At 38.7% G+C, this 27,413-nt stretch overlaps 1 protein-coding gene across 4 annotated transcripts in view; it reads right to left on the reverse strand.

Annotated features, from left to right (window-relative positions):
* LOC122554008 (rho GTPase-activating protein 11A-like) overlaps nucleotides 1-26,716 on the reverse strand; it is a 49,051-nt gene extending 22,335 nt beyond the window's left edge. Inside the window, exons 1-7 of one of the 4 annotated variants that reach the window (XM_087990017.1) lie at nucleotides 26,442-26,716; nucleotides 16,309-16,397; nucleotides 13,719-13,815; nucleotides 13,119-13,372; nucleotides 11,576-11,739; nucleotides 2,550-2,696; nucleotides 2,260-2,334 (exon numbers count right to left, since the gene is read on the reverse strand). In XM_087990017.1, the coding sequence (XP_087846143.1) occupies nucleotides 2,260-2,334; nucleotides 2,550-2,696; nucleotides 11,576-11,739; nucleotides 13,119-13,372; nucleotides 13,719-13,815; nucleotides 16,309-16,397; nucleotides 26,442-26,567 (952 nt within the window). In that variant the 5' untranslated portion in view covers nucleotides 26,568-26,716. Of the gene's footprint in view, nucleotides 1-2,259; nucleotides 2,335-2,549; nucleotides 2,697-11,575; nucleotides 11,740-13,118; nucleotides 13,373-13,718; nucleotides 13,816-15,630; nucleotides 16,105-16,304; nucleotides 16,398-26,441 lie in introns of those variants that run through there. The other 3 variants (XM_087990018.1, XM_087990019.1, XM_087990020.1) reach the window with 3 other exon arrangements.
* Between the last annotated feature and the right edge of the window lie 697 nt (nucleotides 26,717-27,413).

Genomic DNA, 27,413 nt, shown 5'->3' on the forward strand with positions numbered 1-27,413 from the left:
GAAACCATCTAAATTAAGTACTACCAGTTCCAATATACTATGACAGGTTAGGCATTCAAAAAGCTCCATGTAATATTACACAGGCCTATACCCCCATGATACAACCTACTGATTTCATGAATTGCCTCACCAATCTGGTTTACACCAAGCTAAAAGTTAGACATTCAACAAACGTTTCAGTACAGGAGGAACAAGGTATGTTTAATAAGACATTACCCCATAAAGCCTTTCCTCATTTTTAATATTTCATGTATACTATCTATAATACTTGTGAATGTTTATGATCGAATCCAAGGAAAATATCTATATCACAACCCCTTCTGATCAGCTAAATTCCACATTCTCTTTAAGCTAGAGGATGCATGCAAACTTAAAGAGCTGCAAGGTCAAACCAAAAAGCCTGTCACTTTTGATTACTGGACACTAAAACAATGTGATAGTCTCAACTTTAATACGCAAAGGTATTAACACCATCACACCATGGCTTCAACTATAAAGCATATGACACATTTTAGCAATTTTTGAAAAGACATGTTTACTGAACTTTTAGGTAATGGATAATAGTAAACAGTAGAAACAATGCATTTACAAGAGTACAAGTTTCACTATTCTCAAGTTGCCAACTTTCAACATAATACAACTATTGATCTGAAGGTCCAACTACTTTAAATTCATTGTTGTATACTATATATACTCGTGTATAGGTAGAATTTTGAAGATAGTTTTTTAAAGTTGAAATTAGAAAGTCAACTAATACACGAGGTACTATTTTTGAGGGGATGAAATTCATGCTTGGCATGAGCCAAAAAATGGACAAACAAGAACTAGACCTCTTATTAAAATAATAAACAACAAAAGGAAAAAGAATTATGGCCATTATTGAACAGTTATCCACAAAATAACTGTCTCCATTGTGCCTGCTACAGTACAATAGTACAGTAGACCCCCGTACCTGCAGGGGATACGCTTCAAGACCTATTCCAGGAGCCCGAAATCGCAGATCGGTGCAAACCCATTCGTTTAAATGGGAAATTTACCTTCCCAGTAGCCCCCGGTCGTTCTGGTACGTTCCCTGTAATATGTTCAGGACGCGGTAAACCGCAGGTAACTGAAACTACGGAAACTGACTCTGCGGATATGATGGTCCCCCTATACTGTCATAACATTATAGTAATTCTGAAAACCTGAGGCAGAGCATGGCGACTGACAGACTGGAAGACCCAGAACGGAGCACTATGGCCAGCAAACTGGAAAGCCAGAGCGAATGGGCAGGCTCACTGACTCAAATGTAAATGTGAAGCACTAGGGTTCCCTTATATACAATATGGAAAATACAGATTTTTTTGGCCAAAAAGGGTCAACTTATACATGAATATAGATGATATCTTAGCGAATCCTTGAGGCTTGAATCCTTGTTGAGTATGTACAAAATACTTGAGTGTTTTTTTATTTCTTCAGCGCTTATTTCCCCATTTCAATGCACTCTCCCTCTAGCTCAGATTCTCTTTACATATGATTTTAATTATTACAAAAAAAATCAAAATTGTTCAGACATATGATACCACTTCAAACAGGTAGGATTGAACTAAGACCTTCTGGCCAAGACATAGGGACAGCACTACTACTACTACTACTACAACTATAACTACAACAACAACAAGACTGAACAATGGATAGCGTTTATATTTATAGAAGAAAAAAAATGAATCCTCCTGTACTTGAGTAGTTGTCAAGGAAGATTAGCATATGTGATCAAAAGTTGCCTATTACTTCTGGGTTATCGAGCAATGGAAACATGAGCATACGCTGCTCTAAAAACTAATATATTATTGACCTTCAGTACTTCTCTTACCGGTACCATATTTCAACTCCGTGGTCCGATATAGTTTGTGTGCACAATCCAATTACATTTCTGCTGCTTCGTCAGTTATAGAGTCTTCTGTGTAGGTGGATCTGGCCCTACTCATCAAGATTTTAACAACATGGTGTAGATAAGACTATTGATTATTACAAATTAAGAAATTGGTTATTTACAAATTGGCCTGTTTAATATCAAATACTATAATGTTTGAGGATTCCATTTGGACAGAGCGGGGTGGGGAGAAGTACAAGGCATGGAGGTTAGAATTTGTTATAATTTACAGTAGGTTTAGTGAACCTGGAACAAACATCATGTTGCAGCATTCCTACACACATTTACTTCATTCTTTTGTCTAAATAGGCTATTAAATATTTAATTTATTATTTTGTCATACATACCAGATAAGTCAAGTTGAGGAGTAGCAGAAGGTGTTCGATTTGCTTTAAGTTTACTTAATGCCCCGCTAACTATATCTGAAATGTAAGCACAAAATAATATTAAAATCCACATTAATCTTTCAACAGTACTTTTGCCTATTTTTGTCTTTCCAAAGCATGGAGCAAAATATAAAAGACACTTGTTCACTTGTCATAGCTAGACGACATAAGCAGCAGAATGCATTTACAAACTTATCAAGGTATAACTTCTCAAAAAAGAAGTCCTACTGCAGAGACAGAATTCTACTAACCTCCAACACTACGTCGCCTTCGCCTCTTGCAACCCTCTATTGTTGAGCCATCGACATCCTCCAAATGTTCTAATGAAGGCGTGGTAGATTCTCCATAAACACCAATCATTCCTGGAACTTTTTCCAAAACAAACTCTGGAACACGGCCTTAAATTGATAGAAATAATTATTAAAGACAATGTGAAACCTAAAGTATTCGCCAGTACAAAAATGCAATATCAATATTGACACACAAAAAAAGATACAGCCACATTAGAGCAAGTTGAAGTTACAATGAAATATTGCTACCACAGAATTGCTGCTGTCTTTTCATAGAAAATTTCAGTGAATTATAAGAAATGTGAAGAATGCTGAGAGAGCTGCAGGAGAGCAAATTATGCCAGTTTTTAAACATGTGTTCACCAGAAAAATGTAGAAAAATACCCCAGACAATTTACATAAGTATAGCCAGGTAAAAGAAAATCAATATTAAGGCTGTTAGTCAGTTAGGAGGCATTTTACCCTTTAACAGGAAGTGAAAACAATCAAGGTGGGCTGGCAGAGATATCGATTGCAGCCCCCTCCCCATTCCACTTCCCAATAACTAAGTTCTAGAAAGGAATGTTCATGGTTAACTTGCATGGCCTTCAACTAATTAAGGCTTTGAAGTGAGCAATTAACTACCAAATCAAGCCAGTGGCTCTTTTGGTGGAAGCAAAAAAAAAGTGGTTGCTTTCCCAATTACATGTTTGCCTACCAGATTTTGTTTTGAAGCATCTCCATTTGCCTCACTTTTGATTGACCTGGGGCACGGTTGGGGATAAAGGTTGCCTTTAAAGGCCATCTGCCTCCATTGCATTAGATCTCCTCTTCCCACCAAAATAAAACTTATCTTCTCACCGGTCTCAATATTAATTTCTGCTGCACATGCTGACAGACTGGGTCTTCAACATAGCTCTGCAGCTCATTGTCTTCAACTAGCTGACAGCTTCATGCAAGGCAGCATGTTTTGGTTGTTGACCATGATAGGACAAGAACAGCACCAGTGATCAATTAACACTTGATCCAGTGGGGTTTCTGATGGAGGGGGGAGATGGTTGGAATGCATCTAGTATACTTCTCAGCTTGTCTGAACATTTTGTTGGTAATTAAATTCAGGAGTCACAGGCCACTGTTCTTAGGTTTACCAACTCCATGTTTACTTTGAACTGCTTTCCAATTGACTTTGACTTTCCCACATAAAGTCACAGAGATGCAAGGCATGTAAGTAGATCCTTTGGTCCAACTCATTCATGCTGAACAGATATCCTAAATTAATCAAGCCCCATATTTGCCAGCACTTGGCCCTTATCCCTCTAAACCCTACCTATTCATGTACCTATCTAGATGCCTTTTAAATGTTGCAACTATATCAGCCTCCACCACTTCCTCTGCCAGCTCATTCCACACACACACACACACACACACACACACACACACACACACACACACCACCCTTTGCGTGAAAAAGTTACCTTTTAGTTGCCTTTTAAATCTTACCCCTCTTACCCTAAACCTATGCCCTCTAGTTCTGGACTACCCCACCCCAGGGAAAAGACTTTACCCTATCCATGCCCCTCATGATTTTATAAACCCCTAAGATCACCCCTCAGCCTCCAACGCTCCTAGGAAAACAGCCCCAGCCTATTCAGCCTCTCCCTATAGCTCAAACTCTCCAACCCTGATAACATCATTGTACAGCTTTTCACAAGTTTCACAATATCCTTCCTATAGCAGGGAGACTAGAATTGCATACAATATTCCAAAATTGGCCTAACCAATGCCCTGACAGACTTCTGGAGCTGGTGGGACTTGAACCCAGGCCTCCTGGCTCAAAGACAGGTTCACTACCATTGTGCCACATTAAAAAATTCATTCCCGATGAAGGGCTTTTGCCCGAGACATAGATTTTCCTGCTCCACGGATGCTGCCTGACCTGCTGTGCTTTTCCAGCACCACTAATCTCAACTCTGATCTCCAGCATCTGCAGTCCTCACTTTCGCCTAACCAATGTCCTGCACAGCCGCAACATGACCTCCCAACTCGTACACTCTATGCTCTGACCAATAAGGAAAGTGCACCAAACTCCTTCTTCACTACCCTATAGAATTACGACTCCACTTTCAAGGAACTATGAACCTACACTCAAAGGTCTCCAATACTCCCTAGGATCTTACCATAAGTGTAAACATCCTGTCCAAATTTGCCTTTCCAAAATGCAGCACTTCACATTTATCTAAATTAAACTCCATTTTCCACTCCTCAGCCCATTGCTTGTGGGCTGTGAAGTCTCGTAGATCCATGAGGTTATCATTGACAACCAAATAGTCATAAAATTGTCCTTTGATGTCCTTAAGGCTATTGTGAGTTGGATAGTAATTGTTTGGTGCTCAGTCCAGTGGAAAGCACAGCTTCAAGAGACATTTGTTCACCTGATGGGGAGTGTAGGAAAATCAAATCACTAAAGTGATCAGATTGAGAGTCTATGTCCACGTATCCTATGTCACTCCCCATTTTTCCCTTCCATTAAAAAAAATAGCCACTGCCAAACAGCTTTCATGAAGTCTCATTAGAGAGCTTCACTCAGTGCTGCAATGATGAAGCAATCATGTTAGGAAAGCTGGTCTCCTCTCAAGTTCTTTTGTCAAGTTCAGACATTCCACTCTCCAATTATATAGTTTTTGCTTCTTTGACTTTGATCTTTTTCAACCACTTAGTGGATGATCTGCCATCTGCAGTAAGCTTATCAGATGTTTACAGGCCAGGCAGTATTGGATGTACCTTTTCCAACTCCCTCCTTTACAACAGTTGCTGTGCTGTCCTAAAGTAAGCTGCCCAGTCACCTTTAATGCTGTCAAAACTCTCTGCTACCCTAGCTACAGACTCAAGTCTGGTCCTATTGCCATCTATGTACAGGTTTCTAATATAACTGCTGGAGGTCACTTCCCGTTGTTGTTTTACCACAGTTCTAGAGCCGCAGAAAGAGAGGTTCGTACAAAAACATGAGATAAAGTGGAAGAACCATTGCAAAGGAACAATCACACTTATGCATTCGCAGAAACATAGCTTTGGCGGTATGGAGAACCATTATAACTGGAGACTTGTTTGGCTGCCGTGGATAACCATGATATCTTTTGGGTTTTGTCATGCTCTTCATGCTTTCCTCATAGTGGTTCGCTGAACAGTCTTTTTGATAACTGAATCAAACAGGTGAAACAAACAGCATATTCTTTTGCACAAAAGGCAACAAAATAATTTCAGACCATTAAGTGATTAATGGAGAATAAAATTGTCTAGTAACATAAGGATGTACATAAGCAAATCAGAAGATGATTAGAGATCATTATAGACCATTGAGGATATCTTACGGTTTGGTTTGAATCTATCCTAAGGTAAAGCAGTAGTGTTAAGTCACTACTTTACACCGTCTTTATTCCTATGGATGATGCTCAATTTTCAGCTGTGTAAAATAGATTGTGCTGACCGTCTGGGTGGTTTTCTCCTGAGATCATTAAAAAGACAGGCTGAATGTGTTTTGTCAGCCACTTTTCTGTATCTTAGCACATTGATGGCAGTACCAGAACCAGAGTAAAAAATGCTCACTAGTCTGATTTTCACAAAGAGACCAAATAAATTCATTAGAGCGAAGTCAGTCATAGAAAAATGCTGGAAGAGTCAAGAACAGATGCTGTTTATGATTTTGAAAAGAGAATTCAGTGCTTCTGGAAATGGAAGATAGTTTTGTTGGATTTCTTTTAAAAAAAAAACTGTTTACTTTTTAAAAAATGATTGGGAAATTTTTGATTGAAGTTGCTAAAGTGCCATGCCAAATTACTAACTTTATTTTCCAAAGTCTTATCGATTAAAAAGTATTTTGGAAAATTATTTTCATTTTGATTAATTGTATGGTCACTCATAGGCGAGCTCAGGCTTAATATTAACTTCTGGATTTGTCATTTAAAATGTGTGATGCACTCTTAGTTTTTTCCTCCAACTTCAAGTTAAACCCTATTCAAATCATTCATGTGGTTATAATTTGCAAGCAGAGATAAGTCACCGTTTGCTCTGAGCACTCCAATTAGCCAAACTGCTAGCAGGCCAAATAGCTTCCTTCTGTGTTCTAACTATTCTATGATTCTATGAATTGGAACCCATAATCAACTGTGTTTCAAATATAAAAGAGACAAGGAAACATTTAAATTTACGTTATAGTATCAGAAAGCAGATTATCAAAAGTAAAATATGAATATGGCATCAGATTTCCAAGTATCAAATCACTAACATGCAATGTTCTGTTTTGACACTCACTTAATCTGAGTGATCATAAAAACACAGTTATAGTATCAAAAAGATCAAGGACTTCTTCCAATTATCCAACACAAAGAAATCTTCTTTATTATCTTTACTCTGAACTTACACCCTCTCTGCAAGAATCAACATTCAAGTTAATGACAAAAACAATGCTAATGGACCTTCTAAAGTTTGAGAACTTATAACTGTTTCCAAAACAGCTGAGACAAATTATATTTAAAAGCATAGGTCCGAGGATGTACTTTCCAATATCTTGTTTGTCCTGAACAATAGCAGGATTTCCACCACTGAATAAGTTTCAACTAAAGAATAGATTGAGAGGGTTAACGGTTATTTAACTAGAATGACATGAGTCAATGGAACAACTCAGACCAAAATTCCCGTAGCTGAATTTCTTTAGTGGATCATGATCCCACCTATGACAATATCAGAACCAATTTCCGATGAGGCAAACAATTAAGTGGTCACCTCCACTTAGCCTGCAACACAAGTCTAACCTCTGACATGATTCAAAATTTCAGCCCACTGTATCTAAACCAACTTAGTTTAAACTGTTAAATCCCACAGGACATACCATTCTCACCTCAAGCATTTAACACAATTATATTAAATATTCCCATCAAATTAATCTGAACTTAAAATTTGCCACTTAACTTTTTTTTTCCCAGGTAAATCAGTATGACAAAGGAGTAAGATTTCACTGGTCTGTGAATGGCACCAGACTGTTATGAATATGTATATTGGCCTGTAACTTATAAATTGCCAGTAGTTGGATAACTTGCACTAATCAAAGTTAGTTTTTAAATAATGTTATGCTCAATCTTATGATTTTCATCAAAAATTATGCATCTCATTAATTTTGCCACAGAAAGATAATTATGATTACATGTACAAGTACCTTTATAACAGTGTCTATGATTAAATTACCAATCAACTTCTTGCCTACAAAAAGAAAAAGTCTAAGTATACTGCCCCATTCATTTATGTTGCAAATTAATTTGAAATTTCCAAAAATCTTCATTTCAGCTTTTACTGACATTTTTTCCATTTTGCCTCACTTTCTTTCCTTAATGTTTTCTTTCCATTTCTGACTAACATTGCATTTCTCTACTCTAGCTCATCTGTCCATTTCAACCCTAACTTTACAAAGCATCAAAAATCATTACCGATAGAGAAAGACTTTCTTTGGTTCGCCAAGATACCAGATGTTCTATTGTCCCATCTGCATCACTACTTGTTTGCACTTTCAGCAACTATGTGGGCAAAATTTTTAAAAATCTAAACGTGCAAGTTCAACAAGGGACAATACATCCAGCAAAATTTAAATCTTATAGACCTAGGATGAGACGTTGCCAAATATATTTAACTCTCCTATTAACTAATTCAACCACAATTCTTGACTGTACAATACATTATACGTTAAGTATCATGGAAAATGTATGAACATTATTACCTCAAAGTACACTGTAAAGGACGAGTTATTGACAGATTTAGAAAGAGTGACAAATGCTTAGAATCAAACAAAGTGATAAAGCCAAAATACTGCAAATTCAAAATATGATTAAATACCATAATTGGAAAGCTATTAGAGGAATAACATTCAATAGAAAAAATGATTTTATCTTCATATGGTCTCTTTTAATAAATAGATTTAAAACAAATTTAAGAAACTTTGTAATGGTAAAGAGGAAATTTAAAAACACAGACACAGAAACATAAGCTTCGGAGCTAAGTGAATGCTGAAGCAAGAAAGAAAAGGAGAGATCATGAACAAGGTGACGGCAAATCTAAAAGGAACCAAGGGAACATCGGAGTCAGAAACTACAAACCCAAACATATCCGGTTAAAAAGAAATAAATTCTGAAAAAGCATCTTAGCAGTAAGTTCTCAAGGGAATAGTGCAAATAAAAAAGTGGAGTTTATTTCAGGTAATTAAAGAGCAAACAGCTAATAGCAAGTGATGATAAAGAGAGATAATCATGATTTTTTTATTTAAATATATTTTGACTCATTGGTCATTTATCCTGTGAGCTTAAATACTGAAGATTATTGTTCCTCAGGGCACAGGAGTAGAAGGTAAGAAAAAAAAACAAACATCATTTTTGCATTCTTCTGATGTTTCTGAGCATGTATTTCCAGGGACAACAATCAAAAAGGGCAAAGCTATCTGTTACTCTCTCTAACCAGGCCACAAGAGATCAACTGTACAAAAAACTTCATAACAGAGATAAATTAGGTCAATACAAGCAGCAACTCAATATTAATTGCTAGTAACACAGAGGACAGAGTTACTTATCTACTGATCTAGAAAGGAATTAAAATAGGTATTTGAATTGTGTTTTTGTACTGCAAGCTACTCTACATTATGTAATTCATTTGGCATCGTTGTAGTTCAATGGAAACCACAACAATTCAGGGAACAGGTGACAGCAAAATCGATAAGGTGCTTGGTAGGTACAACAAGTTATGTTTTTAACTAGCTACATTCTGCAAAGTTGCTCTTTCTGGAAGTAGTGTGCATTATTGAGTAAAGAAGTTTAAAGTCTACCAGCAGATTAGCCAGACTATCTAAAAAACTGGTACAACTTCAAAATGTCTTTCCTGAACTTCTTTCTTGTGTGCTTAGAAGCACCTGTCCTTTTAATCCAAAATGATGGAATTGGAAGAAGTTCTGTAGAAATTAGCAAATCAGTTTTTAAAAATTATAAACTTACAATACAATATAATCTATATGAAAAGTTTTATACAGTATTGGTAACTAAATTTTAATATTTTTTCCCCTTATAAGACTAAAAAAAATGGTCTTGCTCCAATGAATCACTATTCTCCAGTTTATATATACTTGTATATTGCCAAATTCATTAGGAAGGCATACAAACTCAACAGGAGATAAAATATGCTTAATAAACAAATTCTTTGAAATTCAATGCTAGTCAAATTACAACAGTTTACTACTTAAAAAAAGTTACAAAAGATATGGTGTAATTATGCATCAAAGTAATCAATATGTTAAACCATTAGATGTTTCTTCAATGAGAAAAGTGTAAAAATTTGATCTATAATCAGAACATGCCTAACAAACCTACCACTGACTGACAAAAAACATTTATTTTCCTGGTCCTTAAGATACATTTTAATAAACATTTTGCCAGAAACACAAGAGATAACAATATTAAGCAGTTGAACAGACAACTGCCTTGGATATAACAATAAATAGTAATAGTGTGTCATGGAACCATATGTGTCAAATATTTTTGCCAAGTTTCTAATCTCACTTATACTACAATAGGGAAACCACAAATGCCACTCTTCAACTAAAGAATAAATAGTAGAATACTATGATTCTGGAAGTCTAAAACAAAAACAGATATCGCTCAGCAGGTCATGCCTGACAAATCTGAGAGAATTCTTTAAGGAAGTAATGAGCAGGTTACTCCCAGTGGATGTTAACCACCTGGACTTCAAGAAGGCCTTTGACAAGGTGCCACACAGGAAGCTACCGAGTAAGATAAGCGCCCATGGTGCCAGAAGAAAAGGTGCTAGCATGGATAGAAGCTTGGCTGTCTGGCAGAAAGTGGGAATAAAAGGGTGCTTTTCAGGATGGCAGCAGACAACGTGGTGTCCCATAACACTCTGTGTTGGGACCACAGTTTTTCACTTTATGCATTAACAATCTAGATGAAGGGACTGAGGGCATTCTGGCTCCGTTTGCAGAAGATACAAAAATAGATAGAGGGACAGGTAGCATTGAGGAGGCAAGGAGGCTGCAGAAGGATTTGGACAGGTTAGGAGAATGGGCAAAATGGGGCAGATGAAGTACAACGTGGAAAAGTGAGAGGTCATGCACTTCGGTAGAAAGAATATAGGCATGGACTATTTTCTCAGTGAGGTGAAAATTCAGAAGACTAAAGGGCAAAGAGACATGGGTGTTCTTCCAGGATTCCCTCCAGGAAAACTTGCAGATTGAGTCAGTAGTTAGGAAGGCAAATACAATGATGGCATTTATTTTGAGAGGACTTGAATATAAAAGCATGGATGGACTTAACAGGCTCTAATGAGACCACATTTGGAGTATTGTGTGCAATTTTGGGCCTCATATCTCTGGAAGGATGTACTGGCCCTGAAGCGTGCTCAGAGGAGGTTCACGAGAATGGTCAGAGAATGAAAAGTTTAACATATGAGGAATGTTTGAGGATTCTGAATTTATACTCGATGGAGTTTAGAAGGATGAGGGGGATCTAATTGAAACATACAGACTATTGAGTAGACTGGACAGAGTAGATGGTGGGAAGATGTTCCCATTGGTAGGAGAGACTAGGACCCAAGGACATAGTGTTAGGGTAAAGGGAAGACCTTTTAGAATGGAGTGAAGAAATTTCCAGAGCCAGAGAGTAGTGAATCTGTGGAATTCACTGCCATAGAAGGCTGTGGAGGCCAGTCATTGAATATATTTAAGACTGAGATAGATACGTTCTTGAATATCAAGGGTATCAAGAGGTATGGGAGAAAGTGGGACAATAGGGTTGAGAAACTTATCAGCAGAGCAAACTCGAAGGGCTGAATGGTCTAATTTCTGCTCTTATGTCTTATGGTCTGGCAGCAACTCAACACCACTGAATTTAGTCAATTTAGAATGGCAGTGGTAGATTTGCAAGTGACAGAAGGGAAAAAGAGACATAACAGAAGACAATACATACCAATTTGTTCACAATTTTCAATTAGTTTATGCACAGTTGCAGCTTGGAGCTGGAGCCGTCTCTCTGTTATTGCAGTTGACTTTTCATTTCCTTCACCAGAATGGAACAAATTTGGTGCAAATACTACAGCAAGATTACTGGCATCCATTTTGTTCTCTTCTGACCTATATAGGAAGTGAAACATTTAAAAAGATTGTGAATAATCCTTAGAACCATCTCTACATTTCTTTATTACTACATCCCTTTTCACTTATTTCTTTCTATTTGACTTTAAGTTGCTTTACCTAGGCCATGTCCCCAAATTAATATCTATATCTTAAGAATGCTTAATAACCATTCACTAGAAGATGGAGAAGACCTGTTCAGGTTGACATCTTCAACTTGACCTTCCTGCTTTAAAAAGTAGTACATGTTTCTCTGTTATGTTGAAATCAGAGATGCAATGTTGAATTGTGGACATCAACTACCTCCTTAATTTATTAAGGTATCATTTTGAAGAATACAAATGCATTAATATTTTTGAGGTTTGGTGCATATTGAGTTTCCTTCCTGTTGTGAAGGGGAAAAGGAAAGGAGAAACGGAGAGAGATTAAGCACGAAGTCCAAACTCTTATGGAAAAAATGAAAGGAGCATAAACAAAGCTGCGTAAGTGAGCACTTGACTTTTTTTTAAAATTGCAGAAGTGCTGACATTCTAATCACAATTTAGAAAAACACAGCAAATGGAAAGAATGAATAACCCAACCTTTCGGTGGGTATCTCATGTAAATATTACTCTTGGAAAAATCAGCATACTTTTATACAACGTATATGAGTGCACATTAGATCCAGGCTTTTGATAGGAGTGCTCAAACTAAGAATCCCATTCCCAATACTAAAAAATTGTAGGAAATGATTCAGCATTAACAGATACAGCCGATTCTGCTAAAGTGTGTCTTTTGTTAACACAAGTTGGCTGTAATGTGATTGGTGAATTGGGAACGCTGTTTCTCAACCTCAAATTTGTAAAACGTGTGTCAGCTGGAATACAATTAGATTGCCAATACAAAGTGTTATTTGCATTGCACAGAGTTGCACAGGAATGGAACTATCGTGTTTCAAGGAATGACTGTACAGCTTGAAATAATGAAGTAGTCAAGTAATAGAAAGGATAGCTCAGAGAAGTCAAAATTCAGAGAAACACATGACTTTTTCATTGAAAAAGCACACTAAAACATCCCCAAATCCTTTTTGCACAAAAAACAAAACAGAAATTTCTGGAAAAGCTCAGCCCGTCTGGCAGTATCCGTGGAGAAAAACCATATCTAACGTTTAGAGTCAAGTGTCCAGTGACCTTTAAAACATTTCCGAAGAAGGGCCACTGGACCCAAAATGTTAACTCCGACTTCTCACCACAGATGCCACCAGACCTGCTGAGCTTTTCTAGAAATTTCTGTTCTGTTTCTGATTTTTAGCATCCGCATTTCTTTAGATTCTTAAATCTTTAAACATTGACAACTACCGTGATTCAAATATTTTACTTAAGTATGCATACAATACACACCTGAGAGACACATTATTAAGAAATGTCAGGAAGTAGCGCAGTGTATCTGCAGTTCTCTCAGGCAGTAAACAAGATAGAAGAATTGTGGCAGAAATGCTTTCATCATTTTGCAGTTGCTGTGCTTTGAAGAAGGCTTCATGCAATTCCTTTGGGAGCACAGGCTCAGGTAGCTCCCTGAAAAACTGTTTCACCAGCCCTGCCACATCACAAGGGGGAGCCATAGTAATACATTTTTCACCTTGATCCACTTTAGCCTGGTTGGACAAACAAACAATTACAACAATGTATACACTTTTCATTAAATTTGGGGGAGGCAGCAGCAGCAGATTGGATGATGCCATATGGGCATACCTATCCTACTTGTTATAGACAAAATAAATTTTATTAAGAATAAAAATAGGGAGAAAGACCTTAAAATGGAAACAGCCTACCAGGAGCAATTAATCTAATTATATATAACAACTTAATTTGACATTTTATATGAAATCCCTATTTCATCCAGCATTGGTCAATTTTCTCAATTTTTTGGAGGGCATCTTGAGTAACTTATTGTACAGTGTACTATGATCTTAAAGGAGATTTTTAAAAAGTATTGATTACCTTTAAAGCTTTAAGGCGAATCACTGATCCTGATTTTCTGAAGAGCCCTTCTGTGTGATTATGCTTTTCTAAATAGTTACAAGCATCAACTAGAAATCTGTAAAGTAATATCATGACTGATCGTTACAAACCATCAAATACAGTGACTGTTACTGTGACATCTGTCTAATATCAGAAAACTTTCAAGCTTTAAATGTTTTTCAGTTACCACAAAAAAAGATATTAAATGAGCTTCAAAAGAGAAAACATGAATATAGCGGGAACAGTTTTCACTGAAATACACTCAGTAAATATTCCAAAATAAAATGCACCAAGGAATCCTGAAGGCTTGAATTCTGAAACTTGATTTTAATTTCAGATTGCAATCCTGACATTGTGATAACTTTGGGTTGAGACCCCCACAATAGGAAATAAAGTGGCATAGTGATAATGAATTGAATTGAATTAGCTTTATGGTCACATGTACTCAAATGAGTACAGTGAAAAGTTTATACATCACCACTGAGGTACACCTTCGGTACAAAGGTATCTAGGTAAAATCCTTAGTTACAGAGTAGAGAAACGATGAAAAAAGTTACATACAGCATTACAGCGTATGACCATAGGTCAGAAGAAGAAAAAAAAAACAAGCAGCAAAGTTAAAAAGCAAACATCACAGTCTGTCTCCAAAGGCTCTCCATAGCAGACCAATGCAGGAGGCCTCCATATGGTATAACCACTGGCTGCCACCACGCATCACACTGGGCCGCTGCTTGCTGGCATCCCCACTCGGGCTGCTGGTGAGGGTTTAAATCTAAACATGGCTGATGGTGAATGGACTACATATTTGTATCACTTCGGTATTGAAGTTTAAATATCACATTATTCAGATGATAGACAGACATCCTTTTGACTGGACGATAGTATCCCATTAATGGTGAACACAACTCATATTGCTACTAAATAGATTAGATTTAGATTAGATTCCCTACAGTGCGGAAACAGGCCCTTCAGCCCAACAAGTCCACACCGACCCTCCGAAGAGTAACCCACCCAGACCCATTTCCCTCTGACCAATGCACCTAGCACTATGGGCAATTTATCATGGCCAATTCACATGACCTGCACATCTTTGGACTGTGGGAGGAAACCGGAGCACCAGGAAGAAACCCACGCAGACACGGGGAGAATGTGCAAACTCCACACAGACAGTCACCCAAGGCTGAGAATTGAACCTGGGACCCTGGTGCTGTGACGCAGCAGTGCTATCAGTAGCAATGTGAACTAGCTGCATCTGTTGCTCAAACGTTTGAAATACCTTACCTTTCTCAGGTAAACCAAGGTGGAATAAACATGTTTCCGAACCCAAGATGACAACATTAGGGAGCTTCATGAGATCATGTGATATACAATGAGAATTTTATCAGGGTAGTCATTACCATGCACGACGACTTGTTACACATTACACCAACATTACAGCTGTACTGTGAACATATGGCTTAGGCCTATTTACAAGATTGCCAATCAGGCTAAACTCATAGTGCAGGAACTATAGGAACCCAAACTTGTTTGCTGATCAGTGAAGGTAAGTTTGTGGTAGCCAGAAGAAGAAAACACTGTAGACAAATTCTCAAACAGGACATCAAGCAAAGGAAGCTCATTTGATTGATTCACTTCAAACATGAATCTGAGCACAGGATGGAGTTCATAACGACGTGACAGGAAACTATAGATTCAAATATGGCAAATTTATCATTTACATATTGTACTGTAAATATGCAGAATAGGAGATCAGGTGTCAAAATGTCAGTTGAAAGATATGCTTTTCATAGAATCCAACAAATATGTTTGAGAAAGCTGGTCTTAGCAAAGATCCCAAGGTAACACAATTTATTGTACATACTCTACATGGTGTTGTTAAAACTAAACTCACCTTGTGAGTTGCTGAGCTCATATACTGATTAATACTGTGGCAGGAATGGTAAAAAGGCTTGTAATGTTACATCATGCTGTATCTCGCACAAACTGATGAGCAGCCCTCAAAATCTGGCAGTTACTGTCGGTCATTAACCGGTGCATTGTCTGTGGTGATACATCTACTAAAGTCCGCTTGCGAGCCAATCAGCACTCTCCCCTTGTACAGTATAAATGTGATTTCCTCTTCAGTTGGTATTCTTGTGAATTGTTCTTATGAGTGCAAGATGAAAAGCTTTGACAAAGTATCTTTATTCAGCACTCAAATGCTGTACTACCAAACTACAAAAAAATTGTCAATGTTGTCTGCTCCTGAACATTTAAAAGGATTTTAAATTATCCAAGTGACATTATTAATAAAGTGGGAAATAGGTTTAAGAATGATTTGAATTCGCAGTTCATTGGAATAAACTGACTAAATGAAGATCAAGATCTAGTAAATAGAAAAATAGAATTAGCTTTCTAAAAGCACACTATCTTAGCAATTAAACAGGATTGTATTTCAAACAAAATAATTCTCAGTTTTTTAACACAAACACTTGCTCACAAACATTTTCTAAATAAAACTAAGATCACTAAGTAAATATTTAAAATTCTTAGTCTTTTACCATGTAAGAAATTAATTCAACCTACTCACTGTGGAATGACGGCATGTTCAACGACAGTGCTTTGTGGCAGAACATGCAGAGGGGTGCCAAACACTGCATTGCATATGATAGTCTTGTCCTAAAAACAATGCATAAAGATGATATGAATGAATAATCAAATCAAATTTTGTATTACCAATGTTACCAAAATAATTTAAAGAAAATACAAACACATGAAAATACACATCTGGTTCAATTCCAACAGAGTTCCTCTCTACATGTTAAATTTAACTTGACTATAACCTGGTCAACCCACATCTACATTTTCTGAAACCAGGCAAGAATTGCTATTGAATCCTTTCATACATTAGCAGTATTATATAATCAGATACAATATACATCTAAAAACCTAAGTGCCATGAATAAATGCCCCTCTCTCTATTGAAAGACTAGTTAGCAAGGTTAGATCTCATGGAATACAGGTAAAACTAGCCATTTGGATACAGAACTGGCTCAAAGGTAGAAGACAGAGGGTGGTGGTGGGGGGTTGCTTTTCAGACTGGAGGTCTGTGACCAGTGGAGTGCCACAAGGATTAGTGTTGGGCCCACTGTTCATCATTTATACAAATGATGTGGATGTGAACATGGGAGGTATAGTTAGTAAGTTTGCAGATGACACCAAAATTGGAGGTGTAGTGGACAGCGAAGGAGGTTACCTCAGATTACAACAGATCTTGATCAGATGGGCCAATGGGCTCAGGAGTGGCAGATAGAGTTTAATTTAGAAAAATGCGAGGGGCTGCATTTTAGAAACGTAAATCATAACAGGACTTATGCACTTAAATGGTAAGGTCCTTGGAAGTGTTGCTGAACAAAGAGACCTTGGAATGCAGGTTCATAGTTCCTTGAAAGTAGAGTTGCAGGTAAATAGGATAGTGAAGGTGATGTTTGGTATGCTTTCCTTTATTGATCAGATTATTGAGTATAGGAGTTGTGAGGTCATGTTGTGGGTGCAGAGGACATTGCTAAGGCCACTTTTGGAATACTGCATGCAATTCTGGTCTCCTTCCTATCGCAAGGATGTTGTGAAACTTGAAAGGGTTCAGAAAAGATTTACAAGACTGCTGCCAGGGTTGGAGGGGTTGAGCTATAGGGAGAGGCTGAATAGGCTGGGGCTGTTTGCCCTGGAGTGTCGGAGACCTTATACAGGTTTATAAGGCCATGAGGGGCATGGATCAGATCAATAGACAAAGTCTTTTCCATGGAGTGGAGGAGTCCAGAAGTAAAGGGCATAGGTTTAGGGTAAGAGCGGAAAGATATAAAAGGGACCTAAGGGGCAACCTTTTCATGCAAAGGATGGTGCATGTATGGAATGAGCTGCCAGAGGAAGTGGAGGAGGCTGGTACAAATGAAGCATTTAAAAAGACATGTGGATGGATATATGAGTAGGAAGAGTTGAGGGATATGGGCCTAGTGCTGGCAAATGGGACTAGATTAGGAAAGGATATAAAAGGTCAGCATGGATGAGTTAGACCGAAGGTTCTGTTTCTGTGCTATACATCTTTATGAATCTCTTGGAACAAGCATGCTGAAGCAAAATAGGCACACTACCACTATACAACTAGTAGACATAACAAATATTGCACATTATGGTATTCAAGAGGGCTCTGGATGATTATTTGGATAGAAATGTTGTGCAAGGATATGGTGAAAAGGCAGGAGATTGGCACTAATTAATAGAAGCAGTACAGGGACAATGGGCTGAATAGACTCCTTCTGCACCTAACTCTGAATATGTGAATATTCTGTTATAATTTTAATTTTAGCAGTGTGAAAATGAAAAAGAACTTAATTCATATCCGCAATGAAAAAAAATCAACATATTTAGTAAGGAGAAGCAAAGAGGAACACAGCTTGACAAAGGACATTGTGAAAAAGATATGGTCATGGCAAACAATTTATTGGCTGAACACAGACACTAAATCTTTTTAAATTTAACCAGGGACACTGACAAACTAAAAGAAGCTTTCACAATTTACATTATTATGTAGTCAACATTCCACTCCACTGGGATGGAGGCACAGACTCAATGAAGACCCGACCGGATCCAATTAACGTCTGGAAATGTGCAATCAAAATGGAGATACAGTATTCATATCATTCAATCATAAATGAACCAGCCATTCTGAATTTGTTGCTTGGATAAAATACCTTGACCCCTTAAGTTAAGAGTGCAGACGGAGTGAATATACGCTGGAGTGTTGAACTTCTTTTAATAATAGTTAAGGATTACATCACGTGCGCAGCAAAGTTGTGTGTGCGTTTAAGGATATGTTTTGACAGAACGAACACCAGCAGTGAGAAGAAGCTGCCACACCTCTCTCTGTATCGCCACCTACAATGACTAAAATGAGTTTGACTAGGCCTACATTACTGAGGTATTTTAAAGGAAAATTTCTATTTCCATAACATGTGTGGAATAAAATAAAAAACTTTTCAGGTACAACCTCAATTGTTAGCTGTTCACCAAAGTCTTTAGATAGTTATAGCCAGACCACATAACCAGTAGCAATCAATGAATTCTCTTTTTTTCTAACCCTCCTTTATGTTAACTTGACCAAAATTAACCGCTTCAACTCTAATTTGTATTCCAACATATTTGAATGAAATTTTTCTGTTTGGGTACACGTCAGGAAGTATTTTATATTTTGTATTTCTTCTTTCACCTGGGTAGATTTCAGTACAATAAACAACCCCTTCCTTGTTTAAATCACGAAGGTCTGTATGGCTAGTTCTTTAACCTCAGCACATTGTTACAACTAGATGAGAAGGGGTTCCTTTCTTTCTAAACTTCTCAGCTGGTTGTAAAGGTCCAAGATCTTTTTAACACTAGGCTATTCCTCTTTCCAAAAAGATGTCATGAACTATCTTTTAATATTGCAGTAAGGAAACAAACAAGTTTTCTTGACTTAAAAAACAAAACATTCACTCCCTGCAAACACAAAAAAAAAAGCACAATATGAAGCATGCAGCCTGTGTGTTGAACAAACAAATTAAAACAAACACACACACATACACGCACAGTTAACAATGGGATAGTATCTAGTATAGAAATAGATAAAATATACAGTTGATTATTTTGGGCATCCTTGAGACACGTGTTTTAATCTGAGCCATGACTGGTTTACTGAGTTCTTAGATGATCAGCAGCAATAAATATACCACTTTTATGTTCTCAGTTCCTTGATGCTTCTGTTTAGTAAGTGCTGTGACTGGATGCTTTGCTTCAAGAGATAGGGAGACCTTCATTAGACTGTGATTAGTTCTGCAGTCTAAAATCCATCTCTCCTGCTCTGCGAAAGGGAGCTTCTTGAAATAGCATCTTCATTGTATACTGCTTATGCAAAGTTCAGGTGTCCAGCTTGATAACTATAGGTGATGTTTCAGCTCCAAAATGTGAAAAGTTTCATTAATAGATCAAAATAGGAGATGGTTTTTATTGTTCTTTGGTAGAATATTAGTTGCAACTCAGACTGGCTTTAGATAATCCAGTTTGCAGGGTCAGAGTTGCTGTGATATGTTAGAGTTTTCCATATATATTAAAGCCTGAAGCTCTGAACAGTATTAAGATGCTGCTATTTCTTTCTATCACATGTTTACATTTGTTTATATTTGCATTTTAGCATCTATCCAAATCAGGAGCAGAAGCAGGTCATAAAGCTCAAATCCAGCTCCTCTATTCAATAAGTTCATGGCTGAATTTATTTCTGTTTAAAATCCCACATTCCTATCTACCCCCAATAACATTGATTCCCTTGCCCAACAAGAACTTATTTACCTCTGTTTAAGATCTACATACTTCCTGCCAAAGGAAGTAACTTTACAATTTCCCTCATTTATTCTTCATCTGCCAAATTATTGTCCACTTATTCAACCTATATATATATCCATTTGCAACCTCAATCTCTGCATAACATATCTTTCAAACTATCTTTGCCATCTGTAAATTTGGCTACCATGCCTTCACTTGCCTCATCTGAATTGATGATGTAAATGGCAAAAATTTAGATTTAGATTTAGATTACTTACAGTGTGGAAACAGGCCCTTCGGCCCAACAAGTCCACACCGCCCCGCCGAAGCGCAGCCCACCCATACCCCTACATTTACCCCTTACCTAACACTACGGGCAATTTAGCATGGCCAATTTACCTGACCTGCACATCTTTGGACTGTGGGAGGAAACCGGAGCACCCGGAGGAAACCCACACAGACACGGGGAGAACGTGCAAACTCCACACAGTCAGTCGCCTGAGGCGGGAATTGAACCCGGGTCTCTGGCGCTGTGAGGCAGCAGTGCTAACCACTGTGCCACCGTGCCGCCCACAAGGTCTGACCCTACACTTCAGTTTTCAGATAACTGAATCAACTCAAAACCTATTACATGTTTTAATTTACTCATTTGCTGTACATTAATGAATAATTAAATGCAATTAGTTGTTTACCTGCTTGTTGACATCACTGTTTTTGCTTCACAGATTACCTCTTTGACTTATGCCAGGGCGGCACAATGGCACAGTGGTTAGCACTGCTGCCTCACAACACCAGAGACCCGGGTTCAATTGCCATCTCGGACAACTGTCTGTGTGGAGCTTACACATTCTCCCCGTGTCTGCATGGCTTTCCTCCGGGTGCTCTGGTTTCCTCCCACAGTCCAAAAATGTGCAGGTTAGGTGAATTGGCCATGCTAAATTGCCCATAGTGTTAGGTGGGGGGTAAATATAGGGGAATGGGTCGGGGTGGGTTGTTCTTAGTAGGATCAGTGTGGACTTGTTGGGCCGAAGGGCCTGTTTCCACACTGTAGGTAATCTAATCTAAACTATCATTAGGAATAAGGAAAACTGATGGCAGCAATCAACTTGTTCATTGAAAAACCCAGTCAAATAATTGCTAAAAATGCACAAGACTTCTTAAAAATAGTTCACAGGGATGGGCAAAGCACTACCTAAGTAGATGACCGACTTCACTTTTGTTTTTATAAAGAGGATAGAAAAAAAAATTTTCAAGAGGTCACTAATGTAATTTCAGAATAACCCAAAACTTGATACAATCAACGAAATAACTGAGGTCTAATTACTGTGGTATTGTACAAACCACAATGTCTCACAAACAATTCTGACATTAATTTCAAATTATCAGCTTGAGTAGAGTTAAGGCTACTCGTTATCCAGAAAACCAAGGAAAATTTCCCTGCTCCTCTTTAAAACAGTGTTGTGTAATCTTTTGCACTAATTTGAGGGGGGGGGGGGGGGGGGGGGGGGTATAGGGCATCCGTTAAATGGTTGGAAAGAAAGTTGATGCCAGGAATGCAAACCTCTTGTTGGCAATCCATATGTCAGGAGTTGTGTCAATGTTGGAACCGAGGTGTGGGGGCAGCTGCAAGGCCTGGAAGGGAGCAGAAGCAAGGGCAGTTGTATAGATGGAAGCTGAAAAAGGAGTGGAGGAAGGTTACAAAGCAGAGGTAACAGTTTTAAACCTGGCAACAACTCAGCTAACTATTAGCCAGGAAAACTCAAAATCACTGAGGTAATGACTTATTGCAAATGAAAGATGGATCTCCAGCATTTAATTGTACCTTTTCAAGAATTGTTATATGAAGGAAAACTGTAGTGGATGCTAGGATACTGAACACAGAATCAATTATCAAATTTAATTTTGAGATCAAGATCTGAAAACCAAAATTTGGTGGCAAGAGTCTTTTTCTGGCAGTGGTGGTGGGGAGATAACGTTGTGCATGCCCTGATATGGATATACAACCCTGACATAAAGGCAGGAGTATTACCACTGAGCCAAGATGGCCTTTGAACATTCCCAGACCTACCTTAAATAACTGTACAGAAGAACTCTATTCATGTAAAAATGAATGCCTATTATGATTTTTTCTATTATTCTAAATTAGTTTGCACATGCTGCTTATGGCAAACCTATCAAGAAATTATGAAAATATGAACACAATGCTTAAATTGTTTGTTGATGGAATAAAATTCTTTACAACTAATACTGTTGTAGCTACCCAATCCGCAATCACAAATAATCTGCTAGGGTCATTGTGACTGAATGTATATTCATGATCTTTCTGTCCCATCATGTACCTTTTGCTCCCTACACTAACTTTTTTTATATAATCAATTTTTGAGCTCATATGTCTGCATATCATTTGCCAACACATTGCACTCCTGGTCGAGCTCCTCTGGTCTGCCTGTGTTTTTTTTCCCCTTTTTCCTTTCTTTTTCTCTCTCCTCAGCCCTAGAGGTAAATCCTGGAGCAGTGTTAGGCACAGACAGCGAGTCCCAGGGCAGACGACGTGTGGAGGCCCTGCACTGAGCTATTGCAATGCAATATTTATTTGAATTTTTTTTAACTTGACTAATGTCAATCATTTAATGATGTCTTGTTTCTAACTTTTTTAAAATTCTAAAGTAATGCAATTACGTTTTATTTCTCTTTTTGTATCTATGATTTGTACCGAGGTACATACCTATGATGGTGCCATAAGAGGTCGATATTGTAAAAACTTTTCACTATACATCTACAACGGAGTACATGTGACAATAAAGGATATTCTATTCTTTGAATTATGGAAATAAAACTTGGTGAGCATGTCTGATATTTAAATACGAGCTGCTAGAAACTCTGCAATAATTCATTGACTTCAAGATGTGATCCAAATACCAGTGATCGGAGTCAGCATTAAAGCTCTGAATTCAAATAAAACAAAGTAATTCACATCCATTTGAAATCAAAGCAAAGTTGGATCAAATTACAAACTGGAAAAACTGCAATCACCTACATTCAGTTGGTAATTACTTAGATTATTTGGACAACTACTTGGATCCAACTAATACAAATTATTAAGGAAGAATGGAAACAGATGAACAATCGTTATGCATCAGGGAATTGACGAGCTTCAATTAAATGAGTTGAAAAATAAAGTTTGAAAATACTTGCAAAAGAAAAATATTAAATTTAGTCTTATCCATGTAAACATTGATTTTCTTGTCATTCTCTGATTTAGCCCTGTCCAACATAAACACTGTAACTCACTGTTTAAAGAAACAATATAAACATTATATTTATTTCACTTAAATGTACACTCCTGGACCAATGATAGTCTGCGATTCAATACACTGAATTCACTCCCCAGCATCCAGCTTTTTAATCTTTATATTCTTCACCATTCATCCACTCAGGACCAGCTTCCCATGACAACAGTGACATTGCACAATATGTTTGCATCAAAGTGCTGTTGAGGACAGTCTTTAATTTACTATAAGTTAGAAACTGGTCTGGATCCATCTCAACTGTCTGGACAGTCCGATCCAGTCTCCCACATATGGCGTCAGCCAGAGCACCAGCCACAACATGCTCAGGTGGAAACCGTCCCATTGGCACAACGTGCACACAGAATTTCACTGACACCCATTCTTCCCAAACGTGAAATGTGACAAAGACTCAATTATTTTAATGCATGACGCATTTTATGGGAGGAAACAACTTCAATAGAGTCATTGAGATGTACAGCACAGAAGCAAACCCTTTGGTCCAACTCATCCATGCTGACCAGATATCCTAACCCAATCTAGTCCCACCTGCCAGCACCCACCCCATATCCCTCTAAACCCTTCCTATTCATATATCCATCCAGATGCCTTTCAAATGTTACAATTGTACCAGCCTCCACCCCTTCCTCTGGCAGCTCATTCCATACACCCTCTGTGAAAACGTTGCCCCTTAGGTCCTTTCTATATCTTTCCCCTCTCACCCTTAACCTATGCCGTCTAGTTCTGGACTCCACCACCCCAGGGAAAAGACATTGTCTATTTATCCTATACATATCCCTCATGATTTTATAAACATATACAATGTCACGCCTCAGCCTCCGACGTGCCAGGGAAAACAGCCCCAGCCTATTCAACCTCTCCCTGTAGCTCAAATCCTCCAACCCTGGCAACATCCTTGGAAATCTTTTCTGAACCCTTTCAAGTTTCACAACATCTTTCCGATAGGAAGGAGACCAGAATTGGATGCAATATTCCAACAGTGGCCAAACCAATGTCCTGTACAGCCGCAACATGACCTCCCAACTCCTGTACTCAATACTCTGACCAATAAAGGAAAGCATACCAAATGCTTTCTTCACTATCCTATCTACCTGCGACTCTACTTTCAAGGAGCTATGAGCCTGCACTCCAAGGTCTCTTTGTTCAGCAGCACTCCCTAGGACTTTACCATTAAGTGCATAAGGCCTTCTAAGATTTGCTTTCCCAAAATACAGCAGTTCGCATTTATCTAAATTAAACTCCATCTGCCACTCCGCAGCCCATTGGTCCATCTGATCAAGATCTGTTGTACTCTGAGGTAACCTTCTTCACTGTCCACTACACCTTCAATTTTGGTGTCATCTGCAAACTTATTAACTATACCTCCCATGTTCACATCCACATCATTTATATAATACACTGCAGAAGGTATTGTCCGATTTGTGTAGTGTTGAATACCTACAGTAGCTAAATGTCAGCTTTCTTGGTTAATATCATGCTGTGTTGTCAAATTAAATTTTATGCACACTGTAAGTGCAAATCACAGCAATGTGGTGCAGGAGGAGGCCATTCAGCCTATTGCCTATCAGAGGGGTGGGCGGGATGACGACTCCAAGTCATGCAGAGACAGAAGTTGATTCATTTGAGTTGACTGCAACTAATCCATCCACCACTAGACGAGAGATCTAACTGTTTGAAAAGTCTCTGCTCAGTGTTTTAGGTTTTTTCTATTCTTGTTTTAGCAGCGTCTACAAAGCTAATAAAATATTTTTTTAAAAACACAAAATAACTAAATAATTGATTAAGACACATTCAGAATGTCATGAGTGATATGTCACAATTGCAGCATGCAGGAGTTCCTGGAAGTCAATTTGATCCAGAGCAAAAGACCAAGACCAGACCAGACCAGACAAGACACAGGGATGCATTTTCTGAAATAAGAAGACGGTCGATGAAATAACTTATTTTGACTGGCATCTCAAGCTGCTGTTATCAACACACTCTGTTGCTCAATAGTTGGCACTGCTGTTTTGGGAGTGATTGAATTTAACCCCATATATTTGAATGGAACAAAATAGCAAGATCAGACTAATGGATGGGCAATTGAGCACATTTCATGAAAGTTTAATCTGCAGTGTTCTGTCAATTCAATTATATAGAGATCAAATGTTTTGAGTAGGAAGTATTTCCGAGAGTTAAAACTGGAAGCAAGTTCAGAAAAGTGCAGTACCCAAACAAAACAGAAGCACAAAAGGTCCTACAAGTCAAATGGAATCTAGAACCTCGCAACATGCATTCAGTGTGAACCAAGAGACAAAAACAGTGGTAATCATAAGAAACTAAAGTGAAGATTGAAGTAGGTGGTGCCACACTGCAATAAGTTTGTCGAACTAGAACTAACTAGTAGATGATCATGATAGATACGATTCCAAGTCAGAAATTTGTACAAGATTGGGTCACATTAACAAGAAAACACAAGTCTGCAATGTGCAAAAAAGAACTAATTTGGTACAGTCTATCCAGTTTCCTGTCTGCCTCAAAAACGTAGACAATGAATAAAGATCAGTGAAAGAAAATAGAGGCTTTTGAAATGTGGAATGCCTAAAATTTCCATCCTAACACGATTTTAAGCACTTCTTCAAAAGTGACTCGCACAAAGGAAAACTGATGTGATCAGTATCTCAGTCATTTGATCAGAGCTGAAAAGACATAGAAATATCTTCTGGAGGACTAAGTGGAGGGCAGCAGCGGCTGAAGAAGACAGAAGTCGGTCGCAGAACAGCATGCTGAAGATGGCACAAAACAAATGTGGACGTCAACCAACAATGGCAACTCTGGGAGGAGTAGTTACAATAGGAGGAAGTGGAGTACGATATTTTGTTGACACCTCTCTAGTCCAATTTAAACATTATAATCCTGTGTGACCTCCCTCCACTACACCACACCGATCCCACCCCGCCCGCAGTCGATTCTCAGTCCAGTTCAATATAAACATGACACTTCATTCCGAATCCATAGTAAACATTGTGTTTGAAGGTGAAATCTGCCCCTCGGTGCTTTAGCGTGCTATGCTCTAAGTGCTCACCCGGCTGTGATCCCGGCCTTGTGCCCGGTTGTTGCCGTTGATCCTGTTCCAGTTTTTCACTTTGATGCCGTAAGTTCGAAGTTGCTGCACGGCGGCCAGCCTCAGCACATTCCTGTCGGCCTTCATGTCGGCGCGGGAGAAAACTGAGCAAAGGGTCTGTAGCCTCGACCAACACGTCCTACTCGGACCGACTCAGTCCTTTATTTCCCAACCGCCCGACCCTCTATTACCCTTCCCGACCACCTCGCACGAACCTCTTCTGTTTGTTTAACCTTGCCCGGCCCTCGAACTCCCCCCCATCTTCAACTCTCGGACCGACTTTTTCAGCGGTCCCACTTTTACCTGCCCACCCCAGCTTCCTCCCCACAAAGAAGGCCCTCTCTGCAGTCCGCACTGGCAGTCTCTCTTCCTCTCCCCACTCAAACGGTGGCGCTCCTGAAAGGCGCGCGCCTCCCATTGGCTAACGCCGTTTCAAATCCGAGATGCGCGCGCGCGCTGCCTAACGGTCAGAGGGAAGTGGCGGAGTGTGACGTGGACAAACTTTAGACCCGGTGGAAACTGTAATGTTAGTGTGAGCAGGGGATACTGTAGACCCAGTGTGAACTGTAATCCTAGTGTGAACAGGGGATACTGTACACCGAGTGTAAACTGTAATCCGAGCGCGAGCAAGGGATACTGTAGACCCAGCCTGAACTGTAATCCGAGTGCGAACAGGGGATACCATAGACCCAGCCTGAACTGTAATCCGAGTGCGAACAGGGGATACCATAGACCCAGTGTGAACTGTAATCCGAGCGTGTGCAGGGGATACCATAGACCCAGTGTAAACCATAATCCGTGTGCGAACAGGGGATACCATAGACCCAGTGTGAACTGTAATCCGTGTGTGAGCAGGGGATGCAATAGACCCAGTATAAACTGTAATCCGAGTACGAGCAGGTGATGCTACAGACCCAGTCTGAACTGTAATGC

Source organism: Chiloscyllium plagiosum, unplaced genomic scaffold, assembly GCF_037043375.1.
Source record: "Chiloscyllium plagiosum isolate Xiang-an unplaced genomic scaffold, Cpla_swu_hap1 HiC_scaffold_8, whole genome shotgun sequence".
NCBI classification, from domain to species: domain Eukaryota; kingdom Metazoa; phylum Chordata; class Chondrichthyes; order Orectolobiformes; family Hemiscylliidae; genus Chiloscyllium; species Chiloscyllium plagiosum.